This window comes from Globicephala melas, chromosome 8 (assembly GCF_963455315.2).
Source record: "Globicephala melas chromosome 8, mGloMel1.2, whole genome shotgun sequence".
Lineage (NCBI taxonomy): Eukaryota > Metazoa > Chordata > Mammalia > Artiodactyla > Delphinidae > Globicephala > Globicephala melas.
In genome coordinates, this window is record NC_083321.1 from 7,490,085 (window position 1) to 7,507,523 (window position 17,439).

Genomic DNA, 17,439 nt, shown 5'->3' on the forward strand with positions numbered 1-17,439 from the left:
TCTCTGATACCAACCGTCCTACAATTCAATTCTTTAAAAAAATTTTTTTCATTTATTTTTGGCTGCGTCAGGTCTTAGTTTTGGCTGGGGGCTCAGTAGTTGCAGTGCGTGGGCTTAGTTGTCCTGCTGCACGTGGAGATCTTAGTTCCCTGACCAGGGATCGAACCCAGGTCCCCTGCAGTGGAAGGCGGATTCTTAACCACTGGACCACCAGGGAAGTCCCCTGCAATTCACTTCTGACATGAATTACCTGAGTTGGGGAAGACCCCACAAGTTAAGGAGTTCAATCACAAGTCCCGGGTCACCAGGCTACCCACATCTCTGTCCAACTTGGCTACAAATTCGGGGGTTCCCACAGCCCCCTTCAGGTTCAATGATTTGCTAGAATGACACACAGAACTCAGGAAAGTGCAATATTTATGATTACCAATTTATTTTAAAGGCTACTTTTAAATGAACAGCTAGATGAAGACATGCGTTGGGTGGCAAGGTCTGGAAGAGTCCTGAGCCCAGAAGCTTCACCCTGACCCGTGGAGTCAGGATGCATCACCCTCCTGTTACATCAGTATGTTCACCAACCTGGTGGATTAACTGCTTTCCAAGGCTGCCTACTAATCCCAGTTATGGGTGATCTAGTTTATTCAGCCATTCACATATTGATGGTAATTTACTTCGTTTCCAGGTTTTTGCCATTACAAACAAGGCTGCAGTAAATGCAGTAGAAGACTTTGAACTCATTACATTATATAATCACATGCCTTGCTTTGGGGCAGATTCCCAGGACTTGGACTGCTACATTGAAAGATTTTTTAAATTTTTCCTGCAAGGGGTACAATTTTAACAGGTAACAGAATGCTTTCCAAAAAAGAATTCATAGTAGGTGTTAGCACCTTTTTTTTTTCTATTTGATTGTTATTTAAAGATTTCTTATTATCACCTTAATTTGCACTCCCCTGCTTGGGCTGTTAGTACCTTTCATGTTTTTTTGGCTGTTTGGATTTGCTCTTCTGAGACTTGCCTATTCAGTGTTTGCTCATTTTCTCTTGTTTTTGTCTTTTTTCTAATTAGTCAAGACTTCTTTGCATATTATAGATATTAGCTCTTTATCATATGTATGGCAAGTATATTTTCCTAATGTATTATTGTCCGTTGACGTCTATCATAGGTTTCTTTGGTAATCAAGTATATTTTTTCTTTATATTTTGAGTTTCCTGTCTTCATAAAGTCTCTACCCCTAGATGACCCTGATAATCTCCTAAGTTGTATCCTGTTTTGTTTTGTTTTTTTTTTTTTCGGTACGCGGGCCTCTCACTGTTGTGGCCTCTCCCGCTGCGGAGCACAGGCTCCGGACACGCAGGCTCAGCTGCCATAGCTCACGGGCCTATCTGCTCCGCGGCATGTGGGATCTTCCCGGACCGGGGCACGAACCCACGTCCGCTGCATCGGCAGGCGGACTCTCAACCACTGCGCCACCAGGGAAGCCCTATCGTGTCTGTTTTATTGTTTAGATTTAGGACTCTATACCATTTACTAGCTAAATCTTTTCCTTACTGAATTGAAATACCACCTTTTTGGCAAGTATTGTAGGGAATCAATTTCCAGACTCTATTCTGTTGCACTAATCTGTTTTTCCTACAACAATAACACATTGTTTCATTACTGTCTTTTATACTGTGTATTATCTGGAAAGGCAAGCTAAGCCTCAATCTCGTTTACAAGTTTCCCCACTATTTTCAGTTATTTTATATGACTTAAAGATGATTTAATCAGCCCCAACCTCGTTGGGATTCTAATCAAAATGCACTATATATGTAAACTAATTTTGGAATTGACAACTTCATATTGCTTTCCACGTAAGATATATGTACCTCCATCGGCTCAGATATCATTCTTAATCCGTCAACAAGACTATTTCATAGCTTTTGTTTTTTCCACTTTAATTTTTTTCAAAAGCAGGAAGTCCCCTTTTACCTGAGTTGTCAACGAGTCTGGTTTACGCGCCCGCGCCAGCCCCTCCCCCGTCCCTCGGTTCCGGGTTACGAACGGAATCGAGGACTGACGTCACCAAGAGCTTCCGCGTCGGACCCGAGGACCGAAGCTGAAGCCAGGTGCTGGGGGCGGGTTTTGCGCCAACTACGCATGCGCACTGCTGCTCCGTTCCCCGCGACCCTAAATCTCCTTCGCCCGGACTTCTGCGCTGCGACCTCGCGCTTAAACCCAGCGAAACTACTCCCCGGGGGAAGGGAGTAGACTAAAGAATCGAACCAGCGACAGCCAATCCCATGACACTACGACGCAACCGAGTTTGATTGACTCCATCAACTCCAGCCAATGGGAGAGCTCTTGGCCCCAAACGTCACAGAGTTTGCCCCACCCTATCCCCTCCCTTCTGGACTCCGAGCTCAGTTCGCGCAGTAACAAATGAAGTGCGCGCTGCGACACCTCCCAGCTCTCCAGGCTCAGCCGCCATTTCCTCGCCTGGCCTAACGGTCCGGCCAATCCCAGCGCGCATCGAGAAGGGCTAAGGCTCCGCCAATCGGAGGCCGCCGATTTCGACCCCTTGCCTCGGCCCGGCCCAATCCAGGCTCCGGCCCCGTCGCCCCCGACCCGCCCCCGCGGCGCCCTCTCTCCTCCCTCTTTGTGCGTCTCGCGCCGCCGCCGCCGCCCGCCGCGTGAGAGGACGGGCTCCGCGCGCTCCGCGGCAGCACAGTCAGGTCCCCTCCCCCCAGAAGATTCGCGAAGGAGAAACCGCCGCCGAAGAGGAGCCGCCGGTGCCGGTCCCTGGGGGGCGCCATGGCGACCGGAGCGAACGCCACGCCGCTGGGTAAGCTGGGCCTCCCTGGCCCCAAAGGGGGCTTCGAGCCGGGGCCACCGCCTGCCCCCGGGCCTGGGACGGGGCTGCTGGTGTCCGGGCCGCCGCCGCCCCCGCCCGTGGGCTCGGTGGGGGCCCTGACCGCGGCCTTCCCCTTCGCGGCGCTGCCGCCGCCGCCCCCGCCGCCCCCGCCGCCGCCCCCCCCGCCTCCCCAGCAGCCGCCGCCGCCCTCCCCGGGCTCCTCGTACCCGTCGCCGCAGCCGCCCCCTCCGCCGCCGCTCTACCAGCGCGTGTCGCCACCGCAGCCGCCACCCCAGCCGCCGCGTCAGGACCAGCAGCCGGGCCCGGCCGGTGGCGGAGGAGGTGAGTCGGGCCGAGAGAGCGCGACAGGCGCTGCGCGGATGGGCCCGGCCGGCTGAGGGGCGCGCGGCGGCGGCGACGGCGGCTGCACGCGGCTGGGGCGCGCGCGCACGGGGAGACCCGGGCGGAGGCGCCACGGGGCGCGCGGCCGAGTTCTCGGGCCTCGAGTGCGCACGCGCGTTAGGGGTGGGGGCCTGGCGGGAGGAAGTTTGTTGCGCGCAGGCGCAGTGTGGCGGCCGGGCTTCGCGGCCAGCCTGAAAGCCTAGGTGGGGGGGACTCTCTGTTGCTCTCCATCCTGGTGTAGGGGAGAGGTGTGGAGGGGGTCGAGTGAGTGAATGGGGTGTTGGGTGTGCAAGTCTGGAGGGTGTGAAAGGGTCAGTTGATGACGTGGAGCGTCCTTTTCCTGGTTGTAGAAGAGTCCTAAAGGGAGAAAAGTACCCAGAGTAGCTCTTCGACTGCTACGGTAAGGCAGGGTTTTCACTACAGAGAACCAAAGAGGTTGAAAGTCTTCAGAGGATGGTTGGGTCTGATTTTTTTGTGGCTGTTTTTGGGGGAGGAAATTCTGTACGTTTTCTAATCTCTCTTTGTCTACCTAAGAAATGTGACATGCCTTCTCCTCTTGAGGCGTTCCCCCTAGGTCTGGCCCCCGAGAAGAACACTTTTGTGTACTGAATGCTAGGGAGTTTCTGCCTGTGTACTGGAGAAGGAGGATTTGGCTGTTTTTGTATAGCTTGTTCCTTGTTGAACTTTTGATGCATCTTTTAGACACTAAATGTCCAACTGGCCGGGAAAATTGAATGCTGATTTCTGAGAAATTTCTGAGAAAAAAGTGATCTTGTGGAAGAATCCAGTTTTTTCAGTTAGTAACTATAGGTTTAGTTGTGTTTTGGCCCCCTTAGACAGGTGGCTAATGGGGAGGTGGGAGGAGCCAGCAGGTCCCAATATTGCTTTACAGGCTTGTCTGAGTGTTTAGTCTACTCTTATTTTCTCTGGGGCTGTTAAGGTGTTTATGGACAACCACGTAGTATATTATCTTCTCAATATTTTATTTTACTACTTGAAACTTTATGCATTGAGATTTGTTACCTTGTTTACGTACTTCACAGAATTTCTGTGGGCAAAAATTATAAATGTGAAATGTTAACTTTTCAGACCCAGGTCCAGGTCCCCTTCTAGTGGCCATGTCTCTTGACTTCTCAGGTTTGTCTTCCATTCTTTGCCATTTCCATTTTAGGTCAAGCTCTCAGTTTCACAGTCTGCTGAGGTTGTGTGTAATAATCATAAGCATCCTAAACTTTTGTTGGCACTTTCTTTGCTAGTTTATATTTGCATCTGATGAACTTTATTTCTTTTAGACTTTCCCAGTAAGAAGCGGAAGAGGAGCCGCTGGAACCAAGACACAATGGAACAGAAGACGGTGATTCCAGGAATGCCTACAGTTATCCCCCCTGGACTTACTCGGGAACAAGAAAGAGCTTATATAGGTAAATACACGTTCTGCACCCAAATGCATTTTCGGATTGTTACTATTCTGAGCAACATTTTATCTGTTGAAAGTTTGGGACTTTAAAGTTTTCTCTTTTTTGAGAGGAGGTATGGTCAGGTGTACTTGCGACTTTGGTATAATCTATCAGTTTTTGCTCTGTGAGTCCTGCATTTGTAGCTCCTTGTTTTGGTCTGTTGGTAACAGCAGTGTTCTCCATGAGTGCCAGGAGGGTAGAGGGGCCCACTTAGGAGTGAGAATAGTCCCCAGTCCAGCACCCCACCCCACCCTTTTCAGCTGCTGTTCATTGCCAGTTGATGAGGTGAGTGTTTTATGCCTCTCTGGACACGGCCCCACTGGAGAACACTGCAGGTATTGTAAACCAAGTACCTTTTTCACAGCATGGGCTTTCACCATAATTTCACATTCCTCCCTTCCCTAAAATGTGGTCTTTTATTTTTTATAGGTACTTCCTAAAAGGGAAAAAAAAGCTCAGTTTAATCAAAAAGTGGTTCTGAAAGTGTGTTTACAGTGCACCCCTTTTTTACCATTTTGTTGAATTTAACCTTTCCTTTAGCATCTTTTCTGGTTTGGTCTTTTGTGGAGAGCTGTCTTGAAATGAGGGCTCTTGGGTTTACTACTAAAGAACTCTGCAGGGAAAGGGATACTGCTTGGATATGGAATAATGAGGTGGTTAGGATAAAATATCTTAACTGTTGAGAAATTTTGAGAAGTAAGAATGTCCACAGTAGAAATGAAATTAACCTCAAAATTACCTTTTTTTTAAATACAAGGTTATTAATGCAAGTTTTACCTTTATTTATGTACTTGTGCAGGTGTCTCAAAAAAGTTCACTTGATAAGCATTTCTTACTAACCAAGTAAACATCCCCTTTGGAGTAAATTAGGGCAGACGCCTCCTAGACCCGTGAGGTTGTGGCCTTCACGAATAAAAAAAACTTCAAGGCCGTTGTTCTTGAGGATCTTAATCTCTTGTGTTTCTAGATTGCTGAGAATTTTGAGGTGTTGGAATTGTCTGTCTCTTTTTTACAATACTAATAATTCTCTCCCCACTGTTCAACCTACTCCCACCCATCCCTTTATGTCTCATATTTGACTGGTCTGGGTCTTGATAACCTTATGAAAATGTTCCTAGTGGAGTGATATCCCAAGGACACAAGCAGATGTAGAAAATGGGAAAAACAAACTCATTCTTTACATCTCCCGCTCTCTTCCCTTGGAGGGAGTTAATGCTCTGGGCCCTAAGGGCTGTTTATAGCTATAATCAAAGTAGAGAGAATGAGAGCCTAGGTTACTGTAGGTCTCTGCTCCAAGGAAGATAGCAGCCTTTTGATTTAAGTGCCAACAATTTCCTCAGATCAGATCCCACACCCCTACAGTCCAGTTAAGATGACTGCCTATCTCCATGAAGGTGACTTTCACCTTGAGCTGTTGAGCTAATACTTGACTGCCAAGTCAGAACATTTCTGGCATAAAAGAGCTTAGGGGCCCATGTGTGTCTTATTGCATTTCTGTCTTTCATGGTACATACTGCCTTGTACAGAATACCCCCAATATCTTCTCTTGATATTAATGTGGATTTTCATTTCTTCAGAGTTTGAGTGGCTGTGTGATATATCCCTGTAGGATGTATTTAAAATTAGAAGGGTGTCTGGGGTTAGACATGCATTAATTCTTGGAGCAAACTCAACTTTAACCCAACCCAGTAAAACTTGCCCTTATTTAGAAGTATCTGTTTACAACACTCAGATGCTACAAAGGTAAGAAACAGGTGGTCTTCAGCATGCCGAAGAAAGTGGTTTGGCTATGCAGTGCCATTATCTTGAGAAATCATCCGGGTAATATTTCCCTGGAATCACTGAACTTTTGTGAAACCCTCATCTCTCTTTTTCACATACAGCCTCATTTGTCAAGGTCTGAGGGCCACACATACTGTCCTTGACCCACACTTTTCATCCTCTGCACCCCTACTTTTACTCCCTGCATAAGGAGCAAGTCTAAAAACAGACTTCTTGCATCTTAACGGTTACTGGTTTATTAAGGTATATGGATTGTCATAAAATTTGAATAAGAAACAACAGGTATTGGAAGATCCTTTGGATCTGGTTTTACACAAAGAGTTCTGTACAAACTTATATGAGATTGTTGAATTGGTTATTAAATGTCTTATTTAAGGAATTTTAAGCCTGGTATCAATGAAAATGATCTTTGCTTAACTGGTGTTTTTCCTTGTCCCATGTTAATTGAGTCTCATTTTGGGTTATGTTTAATATTTAATGAAGGAAAAATAAACTCTAAGAGTCTTGCACTCAAGAATGTAATTTGGTGGGAACAGGATACTGGTGATAACGTGGTTTAGTTCTGGGTACCAATTGTATAGCAAGCCTTGGTGGGGACGGAGAGGTGAGACACCTCCTAATAATTGCTTTGATGTTAGCCTTAGCGAACAGTCTATACTGCTAACCCCTCTTCCAACAAATTGTTTGCTTCCTTAAGTGATAACCATTTTGAAGTGAAAGATACTTATAGATGTAAATGGACTCCTGCCAATAGGTGGTTGGGGTTTTTGCCTCAATGTGTTCACTGATCAGTCGTCCCTTTCAAAGTCTCCGAGTTCTTCATGCTTGTTGTTGAGATTTGAGATGTTTTTTGGTAACATTGTCTTTTTTCCATCCTTTTTTTTTCTTTCCTAACCTGGTTTCTTCCAGTGCAACTGCAGATAGAAGACCTGACTCGTAAACTGCGCACAGGAGACCTGGGCATCCCCCCTAACCCTGAGGACAGGTTGGGAAACAGTTTTAACCAGCTGACAGTAACGCTTTTACCTTTTTCTCAATACGTTTTACTGGTGGCAACATGTTGTGTCAGTTCAATAAAATCCTAGTAAGAAGACTGGTACTGTGACCATTCTGGGAACTAGAGTGTAAATTAGCAGTATATATGGTCAGTCATCAGTTAGAAAATTGGAATGAAATTTAATTACTAGCAGAATCGAAAGTTACAGGAAAACGGACAACCGGTTTTCATTTGGTAAGCCTGTAGATTTTTAACCTGATTTACCCACCGGTAGGGACAGTGAGGTGGCCCGTTAACCAGCTGTTTCAGTACCTGCTTTGGCTGACAGCCCACGTGTAAAGTTTTCCTCACAGGTACTACACAATGTAGGGAATAAGAATATTTTTGAACATCACTGAATCTGAGAAGGCCAGAAATTCATTCTGGTTAGCTCATTGCTGCAGTCTCTTGCTCATGGTTTTGACATGGTTTTAAAGTAGACAAGATTCTAACCAACTTCCTTCACTGCCAGTTAATTTTCAGCCTTGGCCATTGCCTGGGGGTGTTGGGAGGGGCCAGAATATTCTCACCTGTTTTGGGAAGGCAAGCAACCAACCCTAAATTACTTTTTTTTTTTAAGGGAGTGTGGTCTTCAAACAGCTGTGGTCTTGTCATTTCAGTTTATGATTTCTCTCACCTCTGAAAAGTAAAAAGTCTGAGGGAAATGAACTTTTTAAACAGGAATTTTATTGGCAGGTTAATATTTGAGCAGCTAAAATCTGGTCCATTTAATAGAAGGGCAGTATGCCTCCCTCTCGGTGAAGTTTCTCTTAGTGCATGCAGCATAGTTCAAAACACTTTGCTTTAAAAAAGTAGTGTTTTGGGTTTTGTTACCCATTTTAATAACTTGTTAAATCAGGAAGATGATGTAATGGTTTTAGAAGCCACTCACTTAAGCATCTTTCTGCTGCCCTTTGTCAGGAAACAAATTGACTTATTTCTCCATATTGACGCTTTTAATTTTATTTAATTAAATTTATTATTTTTTCACCAGTAGATTTTGGTTGGAGGGTTGTATTATGTTTTATATTTTGACTTTTTTTTAAGATTTGAATCATAGGTTGTAGACCACAACTGTTAGTGCCTTTTTGGCCTTTTTCCCTTTAATAGCATGTCTACAGGTTACCAGGCAATTCCTCAAAAAGTTGAATTTTTAACAAACCTTTGCTTCCTGGAGAATTTGGATTAGAAACTAGATGTTCTATAATACAATGCCTATTCAAAGCGAAGAAGTTGGGCCAATCTGACCTCTAGAATATTGGCTTTTGCCTTTCACTTCCACAATTTGGAAAGAGGTTCACTGTTGCGGGGCTTTTAAATGACCAATTTGGTGCTGGTAAAACTGGTGATTAGCCAGAAATGCTTAATCTAGGCAGCTATGAATGAGGTGGGAATTAGAAACGTCAAACATGTTAGAAATAAAAACAGAGCAGAGTTTTTTTTTCTCCCTTGTATTCAGTTTGAAAGAGGCCTTAATTAATGCCTTATGGTTTTGCTTTGAAAGAACCCAGGTTGGAGGGAAATGATATGAGTTTCTTACTAAGATTATTTCTTAAGAAGGTGTATTCTCAGTATGAAGCCACTTTATGCCATTTTGATTTTGCTCAAGTTGCACAGTTAAAAATGCTTTAAAATTTCTTATAGACTTAAATGTGTAAGATGATAGTCTAATAAGCTGGGGTATGTTTGTTTTTGTTCACTATTATTGGATTGTGCTAACAGTTTATACAAATGCTAGAAACGGAGGTGTCATTTAGTCGTCATTAGCCATGAACAAACCTGACCTTTTATTCCATCGTGTGTGTAACGTGGTATGACATGGTTCCCTTTAGGCTGAAGACAGTGGGAGCAGCCGAGTTCAGTCCTTGCTCTCCAACTAGGCAAGGTTCTCTCAACTAAATCAAGGGTATAGGAGTCTTTGACTACTTTCAGGATGTTTTTAAAATAACCTGATCCACATGGTCTCTTCCCTTCTTGCAGCTGCTACTAAATTTTCATTCAGAATATCAAGCTATGGTCCTTTTTGTAATCTTAACTCAGAATTCTAGGAGTGTAACTTTTCTTTTTTTTTTTTTTTAATTACCGCAAAATCCAGCTGTGGTAAACTGACCATTTTATCATTACTATTTTTTACTTGTAGCAACAGCATTTTACTCCTTAAAAAAAGAGAGAGAGAAAATCTGCTTTCTGGACTTGTAAACTCTGGTGGAGAATCATAGGTTTTCCCCTTGCTGTTTGCAGGTTCAGACCCTAGACAAGTACTTGACCAAATCTGCATTTGCAGCCTCTCACAGAAGCTGCTTTAGCAATTTAACCGTTTTCTCTACCCAGACTCCCCAACCTCGAACAGCCAGAAAACAGGTTGACCTCCTGGGCCTTGGACACAGCCAGCCAGGCCATTGAAGGAAAAGCAGAGACGAAGCCTTGAACCATCTCTCTCCATTGTGGGGGCCAAGTAGCTGCAGTAGCCTTGAGTCCCAGTTGCATTGGGTTAAAGAGCTCAGACTTACTATGTGGTAGGGGTGTAGACTCTCTTCCTGATAGGACATGAGCTCTGCAAGAGTTAACGTTTTACCTAAACTTGGGGTTTCCGTGGTTCATAAAGTTGTAATGTTATTTTTTTTTCAAATGAAAGCAAATTCATATCTGGCAAGAAGACTCCAGAGGATGATACTGTCCTTGCCATTTACAATCTAGAGATTTTCCCCCAGAAGGACAGACTTTTTTTCCCTCTTACTTTTAGAAGCAAAACTACTTTTTTCTTTCTCACACACACCCCAGTCCCCCTAATGCTAAGCCAGCTTCCACCTCCTCATTCCACACGATCGTGAATAGCACACGTTATGGTCGGTTCCTCCGAAGAGTGTTGAGTTAGGGTCTGAGAGGCAGAGGGGCTGGGGAAGACTTATTTTAGCCCGTGTGGGAATGAGAGAAAAGTGAAGGCAGAACAGTGATGGTGGTCTGTTTCCCACAGGTCCCCTTCCCCTGAGCCCATCTACAATAGCGAGGGGAAGCGGCTTAACACTCGCGAGTTCCGCACCCGCAAAAAGCTTGAAGAGGAGCGGCATAACCTCATCACGGAAATGGTTGCCCTCAACCCTGATTTCAAGCCACCTGCAGATTACAAGTAAGTGGGGGCCAGGTGATCTGGGACAAGGACACCTGCGGATTAGGTGTGGTCTGGTAGAGCAATTTTGGTACTAATCTCTTATTCCTTACCCCCAGTCACCTGTAATTAACAAGTGGTGTCGGGTTAGTTCTAGAAGAGCTGTCGACTTGTGTCATCTTGGAAGCGTGCAGAGTCTATGAGTCTTTTCTTTCTTAGACCTCCAGCAACACGTGTGAGCGATAAAGTAATGATTCCACAAGATGAGTATCCAGAAATCAACTTTGTGGGGCTGCTGATTGGGCCCAGGTGAGTAACTACTATCCTGTGGAATATAGAATTCCTAAGGACCTGGGAGATGTGTCTGTCTTGTGCCTGTTTGGGTGCCACTGGTGGCTTATCTTCCTGTTTTTGGTAGGATGTTCACTTTGGCTGAGTGCATGCCTTTTTGTGAGAAAATCTCTTTTAACTTCCCCATTTCACCGCAGGGAAGTCAGATCTTGAGGATTGCTGTGTCTGTGACCTTAACTTAGAGATCATGGAGCTCTTGGTGGGAAAATCCCATTCTCTGCACTCATGGTTTCCTTCCAGTGCCCAGCGAGCCACTCTGGCGTGTGAATTTGTGTGTCAGGTATGACAATGGTCTTTTCTGCCTTTGACAGAGGGAACACCTTGAAGAACATAGAGAAGGAGTGTAATGCCAAGATCATGATCCGGGGGAAAGGCTCTGTGAAAGAAGGGAAAGTCGGGCGCAAAGATGGCCAGATGCTGCCAGGAGAAGATGAGCCGCTTCATGCCCTGGTTACTGCCAATACCATGGAGAATGTGAAGAAAGCAGTAGAACAGGTGAGGGAGCCAGAAAGGAAGCCTCTAGCCAGAATTCTAGGTGGTGTCCCAGGACTTACATAACTGTGCCCGTTGCATCTCCACCAGATAAGAAACATTCTGAAGCAGGGTATCGAGACTCCTGAGGACCAGAACGATCTACGGAAGATGCAGCTTCGAGAGTTGGCTCGTTTGAATGGGACCCTTCGGGAAGATGATAACAGGTGTGTATGTGATTAGTTTAGAGGGGAGTGCACAGAGACCTGAAGAACCTATGGAAGAAGGGTGATTGGCCATAGCCCTTCAGGTGACTTTTTTCTGTCAACAGGATCTTAAGACCCTGGCAGAGCTCGGAGACCCGCAGCATTACCAATACCACAGTGTGTACCAAGTGTGGAGGGGCTGGCCACATTGCTTCCGATTGCAAATTCCAAAGGTGAGGGTTTCCTGGTAGCCCGTGGTATACAAGACAGTTCCTGTTAACCTGCAGACTCAAGAGAAGCTTTCTTTCTGTGAATGTGGTCTGTAATGGTGTGATCGAAAACCCAGAATGATTAGAAACAGCTGATGCAAAACATCCCTATTTTATTGCTTATCTTGAGCCCAGGGAAACTGGAAAACTTTCCTTCTGGGTATAGGTGTTTTCACAGTGGCTTAATGTTAACTGCCATTTGTTGCTTAAGGTGGGTATAAGAAGACAGCAATCCTGTGCAGTTCCGACCAGTTGCGAACCAGCATTTGATAGCAATGTTTTTCTACTTTGGGTGGCAAATATAAAAAGCTTTGTTAAGGAAGTTCTGGCAGTTGCTCCGGTCTTGGCATAGATGTTCCTTCCCTCAGACCTGGAATGTAGAAATTGATGAAACTTGCTATTGTAGAAAAACCTGTGCTTTCCTGGCTGGCGTGGTTGGCTCTGGTCTGGTGCTTCCTCTCTCCTCTGTGCTTGCCCTAAGGGTCTCTGCTGTGGCAGAGGTACATGTAATCCCAGTGGCAGAGCTGGGCATGGAACTGAAAAGCTGATGAGACTATTTTGAGGAAGGGGTTAGAAAGGGTGACTGAATTCCTCAGAACTTTCTCTGTGTAAATTTCTCAGAGTAAAGGTTTCTATCTTAAGGAGGGTTTTTTCCTTTTCTGTTTTTGTGTCCCCCACCCCACCTTCAGGCCTGGTGACCCCCAGTCAGCTCAGGATAAAGCGCGGATGGATAAAGAATACTTGTCCCTCATGGCCGAACTGGGGGAGGCACCTGTGCCCGCATCTGTGGGCTCCACCTCTGGGCCTGCCACCACACCCCTGGCCAGTGCACCTCGGCCCGCTGCTCCCGCCAGCAATCCACCTCCACCGGTGAGCTTCAAGGGCTGGTTCTTACAGCCTGGCCCCCCTTGTCTTCTGAAGAGACTGGGGGAACGTGGCCAGGTGCTTTGGGTAGAACAGGTGGACATGGGCGGCAACATTGTTCTTTCGGGACGTCAGGAATGTTTGGGGACCTCTCAGTTTGGGGAAGATCCTGTCCTTGTGTTCTGGTCCTGTGGCATAGCCGAAAGAACAGTGTTGCCACCAGGGGGAGCAGGCAGGGACGCTGGCGGGGAATGCTCTCACGTAGTCTCTCATGTCCACTGCCCAGAGCCGCCCACCCTGGATGAATTCTGGCCCGTCAGAGAGTCGGCCCTACCATGGCATGCACGGAGGTGGCCCTGGTGGGCCCGGAGGTGGCCCGCACAGCTTCCCACACCCGTTACCCAGCCTGACGGGCGGGCACGGTGGACACCCCATGCAGCACAACCCGAATGGACCCCCTCCTCCTTGGATGCAGCCGCCGCCACCACCGATGAACCAGGGCCCCCACCCACCTGGGCACCATGGCCCTCCTCCAATGGGTAAGTAAGTGTCAGACCAGAAACCTTGGGGCTTTGGGATAAGCAAGGGTTTGTATCGTCACTGCACACTGGAAGCAGGTCTCAGAGCCGTCGGGTATTGGTACTGAGTCTCTTGCCAAGGCTTGGGCTCCAGGCCAGGAAGAAGGTTCCGTCCTGGTTCAGGGAGGGACTTCTGTGTGGGGTAGGCACAAGCCTGCTGCTTAGAGGCGGAGTCCCAGAACTGCTCTTGTGCGGGTAGTGATTGCAAGCTGTGCGGCTAAGCTGCTGGTGGGGCGGCATCCTCCCTGGCCAGTTCCAATGTCCTGCTAAGTTCCTGCTCTTTCCTTCCATCAAGATCAGTACCTGGGAAGTACGCCTGTGGGCTCTGGGGTCTATCGCCTGCATCAAGGAAAAGGTAATGGAACCTGGCCGTTTGCTCACTTTGGGGTGTCGCCTCCCAGGCCTGGGAGTGAGTGGGGGCTCTGTTGCAAATCCCTCTCTTCCACTGAGGCCTCACCCTTGTCTCCACCTGGCTGCAGGTATGATGCCGCCACCACCTATGGGCATGATGCCGCCGCCGCCGCCGCCTCCCAGTGGGCAGCCTCCACCCCCTCCCTCTGGTCCTCTTCCCCCATGGCAGCAGCAGCAGCAGCAGCCTCCACCGCCCCCTCCGCCCAGCAGCAGTATGGCTTCCAGTACCCCTTTGCCATGGCAGCAAAGTGAGTGGAATATTTTGGGCTTGTGGGGGTGGGTGGGATTGCAGGGGAGGGGGCTGAGAGGAATGAGAGACCCTGGCAGACAGGCAGGCAGACACCTTGGGGTGAGACTCTGGTCTCTGCTGCAGGGTAAACAGAAGGGCCTCGTGGCCCCCGGGGGCCTCGGGGAGGAGAGCTGACGTTTGGTGTGGTTGTGTCTGGGGAGAGGTTTGGGGGGGCCTGGAGGGGAGCCGCCATCATAGGTAGGGTGCCAGAAGTCCAGGCTCTGCTGGGTGAGCTGCTGGCTGGCCCAAGCCTACGCGTTAGGCCCGGGTTGGGGTGGTGCATGCCTGCTCTGCAGAGGGATGTGATTGGGGCCTGAGAGACTGTGGGGATGGGATCGGGGGCAGCGGGGAGAGTAGCTGTGGCCTTGAGGTTGAATGTGCCGTTCGGTGGTGGCGGCGGATGGGCGGAAGGATGTCAGAGCCGGTTCTTGTGTCTGGTACCTTCCCCTCAGCCCTTCCAGGGGCATTGGTGACAAAGGGCTTACTCTGTTAAGCCTAGAGACCTTGAGGCTGACCCCAGGGTAGTCCTGCCCACCCCTCCACCCCCATCGCCAGGACAGCCCTGCCCGCCCGCCCCCCACCACCGTACCGCATGCCAAGCCAGGAGCAGGCGTCCCTCGCCCCCCCATCCCAAGGCAGCAGCCGCAGAGAGCCGCGGTGTGCCCCCGCGCGTGTGACCTTGGGCTTCTTTACCACCCCAGATACGACGACTACCACCACGAGCGCTGGCACAGGGTCCATCCCGCCATGGCAACAGCAGCAGGCGGCTGCCGCAGCTTCTCCAGGAGCCCCTCAGATGCAAGGCAACCCCACTATGGTGCCCCTGCCCCCAGGGGTCCAGCCGCCTCTGCCGCCCGGGGCCCCTCCCCCTCCGCCGCCTCCGCCGCCTGGTTCCGCCGGCATGATGTATGCCCCGCCCCCTCCTCCTCCGCCTCCCATGGACCCTTCTAACTTTGTCACCATGATGGGCATGGGGGTGGCGGGCATGCCACCCTTCGGGATGCCTCCAGCTCCCCCACCGCCTCCACCACAGAACTAGACTCGGTTTTTTAAGAAAATATATATTATATATAGAGAGAATTGGTCTCGTTTAAACACACGCCGAACCTCACCATATGGAGCCAGACATTGGGACGCACGCATGTGATTGTGTGCACGCATGTGTGTGTGTGCACGCACCGGGCTGGGCCAAGCGACTGAGGCCTCGCTTAGGAACGGGCAGGTGGTAGTAGGGGCGCCAGCTTGGGCTCTCCTGGCGCCCCGTAGCATCGAGTGTCTTCTTTGTCTTCTTTCTCTCCTCACCCAAATCCCTTTGCCTCTCCCCAAACCGGGCCGCCAGGATCCCTCCCCGCGGCGGCGATGGCCCGAGCCATGAGAGTGAGGACTTTCCGCGCCCATTGGTGACCCTTCCAGGCAGACAGCCTCAGCAGCGCCCCTGGTGGACAGGATGGTTCGGCAAAGCAGCCTGAGTTATTTTTATGGACGGAATCGGAACACGCTGGCTCCATATTGTGAAATTTTTTATTAATTTTTTCTTTTTCCTTTGTTATTTCCTTATCTTTTCCTTTCTTCAGACTCCGTCCAAGGAGATGCTCTCCCCGGTCTTCTGCTGCAATTAGATTCCTTTCCCTTTTTCATTCCTCGTTCTTCTCTTTCTAAGGAGAGAGGAACAAATGGTTCTTAGGCAAAGGCTTTTGGCCACCAATGTCAGGCTAGTGGGGGGTTCCTTTGGTTCTAAGATTTTCAAGGTGCCATAGTCGCCCTGAGATTTTTTTTTCCCCTAATTTTAAGCGTGGGGTTTTGTCTCTGTCACCTTTGTAGACTAGCGGGTTGAACCCCAGGTCCAGGGTCCATTTCCGTCCTGGCATCCCTGCCAGCAGTCGGGGCCACCTATGCTGCCGTGGGCTTGTCTGCCAGCCAGGAGCGCCCTTTCCACGCCCCTGAGCACCTGAGCTGCCTCAGATTCCATTTGTTCCTCTCTTTCCTGGAAGGTTTCCTTTTCAAATTTATTTTAGTCCCAAATGTCAGTGTTTTGCAGTGTCTAGGGGTTTGAGCCCTTTGTTTTCCATTCTGCTTCTTTTTTTTCCTCCTTCCTCTTAATGGTGTGATTATGTTGATAATAATGTATAATGCGCGTTCTCTTCACTGGTTTATCTGCAGAAATTTCTCTGGGCTTTTTTTTTTTTTTTTTTTTTTTTTTTTTTTTTTTTTTTTGGTGTATGATTCAACACTGCGTTAAAGGGGGATGGATGTTCCATTGAATAAAAGAGCAGTGTGGTTTTCTGGGTCTGTTTATTTCCTTTTCTTTTAAATCCCCTCTGCCACCATCAGCACCAGCACCAGTTACCTTACCTGCGTTCAGCTCCTGGCCGTACTTGTCCTTTTCTTCCTGGAGAGTCTCTGGGACCTTCATTAAGGAAGCCCCCATCTACCTCCCTGTGTAGTTTCGCTGAGGGAAACTGGTGTGTGGGCGGCCCCACCTCCTCCCTCTGCCTTAGTAGTTAATGGCTGAGAACCTGGTGACCCCCTCCCTGGTCTCTCTTTTCGAAGGCCTTTCCCTGGGGCTTGGACCTCCCCATGCGATGAGCTCCAGTTGTGATTTGTACTTGGAAGCTGCCACCTGACTGTGAGGTCCTGGGCCTAGGGAGGCATCGGCACTAAAGTCAAGCCAACTAATCCTGCCTGTCAGGCTCAGAGCTGCTAAAGTTAAAACCGTCAAGTGGCTTTTTCTCTCTCTGCTGGTGACTCGCAGCCTGCCACACTGCAGGCTTCGGGGAGAGGTGGGGCAGGAGAAGGGGACTCACCTTGTGCTTTGTAAGCACTTCACAGAGGGTCTCAGGCTGTTTTGGTCTTTGGTGTCTGGGGTGGTGGATAGGGCCCATGGTGGCACCAGAAAAGTACATCTCAGGACATAACATGGGGCAGTGAGGGTCTTGTTCAGCTGCTGCTGCTTTGCTACAGTTCCCTTGGGGAGAGCTGCGCTGGGGCCTGCCCTTTCCCACTAGCTTTCCTTCCTTCCAGGAGGCTGAGGGACAGCAAGCTTCTGTTGCCCACGGCTCCTGGCCAGCGGGGACGGCACAACGCTGGCCTGGGCTGCTTTCCAGCTTCAGGCTGGGGCTGGCCGCTGCTGTTTTATCTGGAGCAGAGCCTTGCGTGTCTGGGCCCCATCCCGGGTGCCTGTGTTTGCTGTAGGCCCAGCAGGGGTTAATGAAGCCTCAGAACCCAGACCTGTTCCCTGGGTCTTCCTAAGCAAGCCCTAAACTTCAGTTGACTGAAAGGTAGCAGGGAGACCTTTTCTCTTTGTTCTTAGCTGACAGAATGGGGGCAGGGCCTGGGGCCTGGCAACTCTCTTTGACTTCGGCTTCATCTCATTGCTTCCCCCCA

At 48.9% G+C, this 17,439-nt stretch overlaps 1 protein-coding gene across 13 annotated transcripts; it reads left to right on the plus strand.

The window, feature by feature from the left end:
• Positions 1-2,401: 2,401 nt before the first annotated feature.
• On the plus strand, positions 2,402-16,250 carry SF1 (splicing factor 1). 13 transcript variants are annotated; one of them, XM_060302963.2, is made up of 14 exons: positions 2,402-3,175; positions 4,528-4,656; positions 7,384-7,459; positions 10,485-10,637; positions 10,836-10,925; positions 11,279-11,462; positions 11,550-11,665; positions 11,770-11,877; positions 12,603-12,783; positions 13,043-13,316; positions 13,651-13,710; positions 13,835-14,014; positions 14,757-14,961; positions 15,395-16,250. In XM_060302963.2, exons 1-14 carry the CDS (start codon positions 2,794-2,796, stop codon positions 15,522-15,524), a joined length of 2,268 nt encoding a protein of 755 aa, XP_060158946.1. In that variant the 5' UTR covers positions 2,402-2,793; the 3' UTR covers positions 15,525-16,250. The 13 variants fall into 13 exon arrangements, with proteins under 13 accessions (XP_060158946.1, XP_030689587.2, XP_030689582.1 ...); XM_070046096.1 differs by having other exon boundaries at positions 2,404-2,824; positions 13,043-13,320; XM_030833724.3 differs by having other exon boundaries at positions 2,405-2,824.
• The last annotated feature ends 1,189 nt before the right edge of the window (positions 16,251-17,439 follow it).

Excerpts from the sequence above, each read along its gene's own strand:
- SF1 (XM_030833727.3), top strand. The coding sequence starts at position 2,794 with ATGGCGACCGGAGCGAACGCCACGCCGCTGGGTAAGCTGGGCCTCCCT. Across the intron at positions 10,638-10,835 it reads AAGCCACCTGCAGATTACAA|ACCTCCAGCAACACGTGTGA; the intron begins GTAAGTGGGGGC and ends TTTCTTTCTTAG. Across the intron at positions 11,463-11,549 it reads TGAAGAAAGCAGTAGAACAG|ATAAGAAACATTCTGAAGCA; the intron begins GTGAGGGAGCCA and ends CATCTCCACCAG.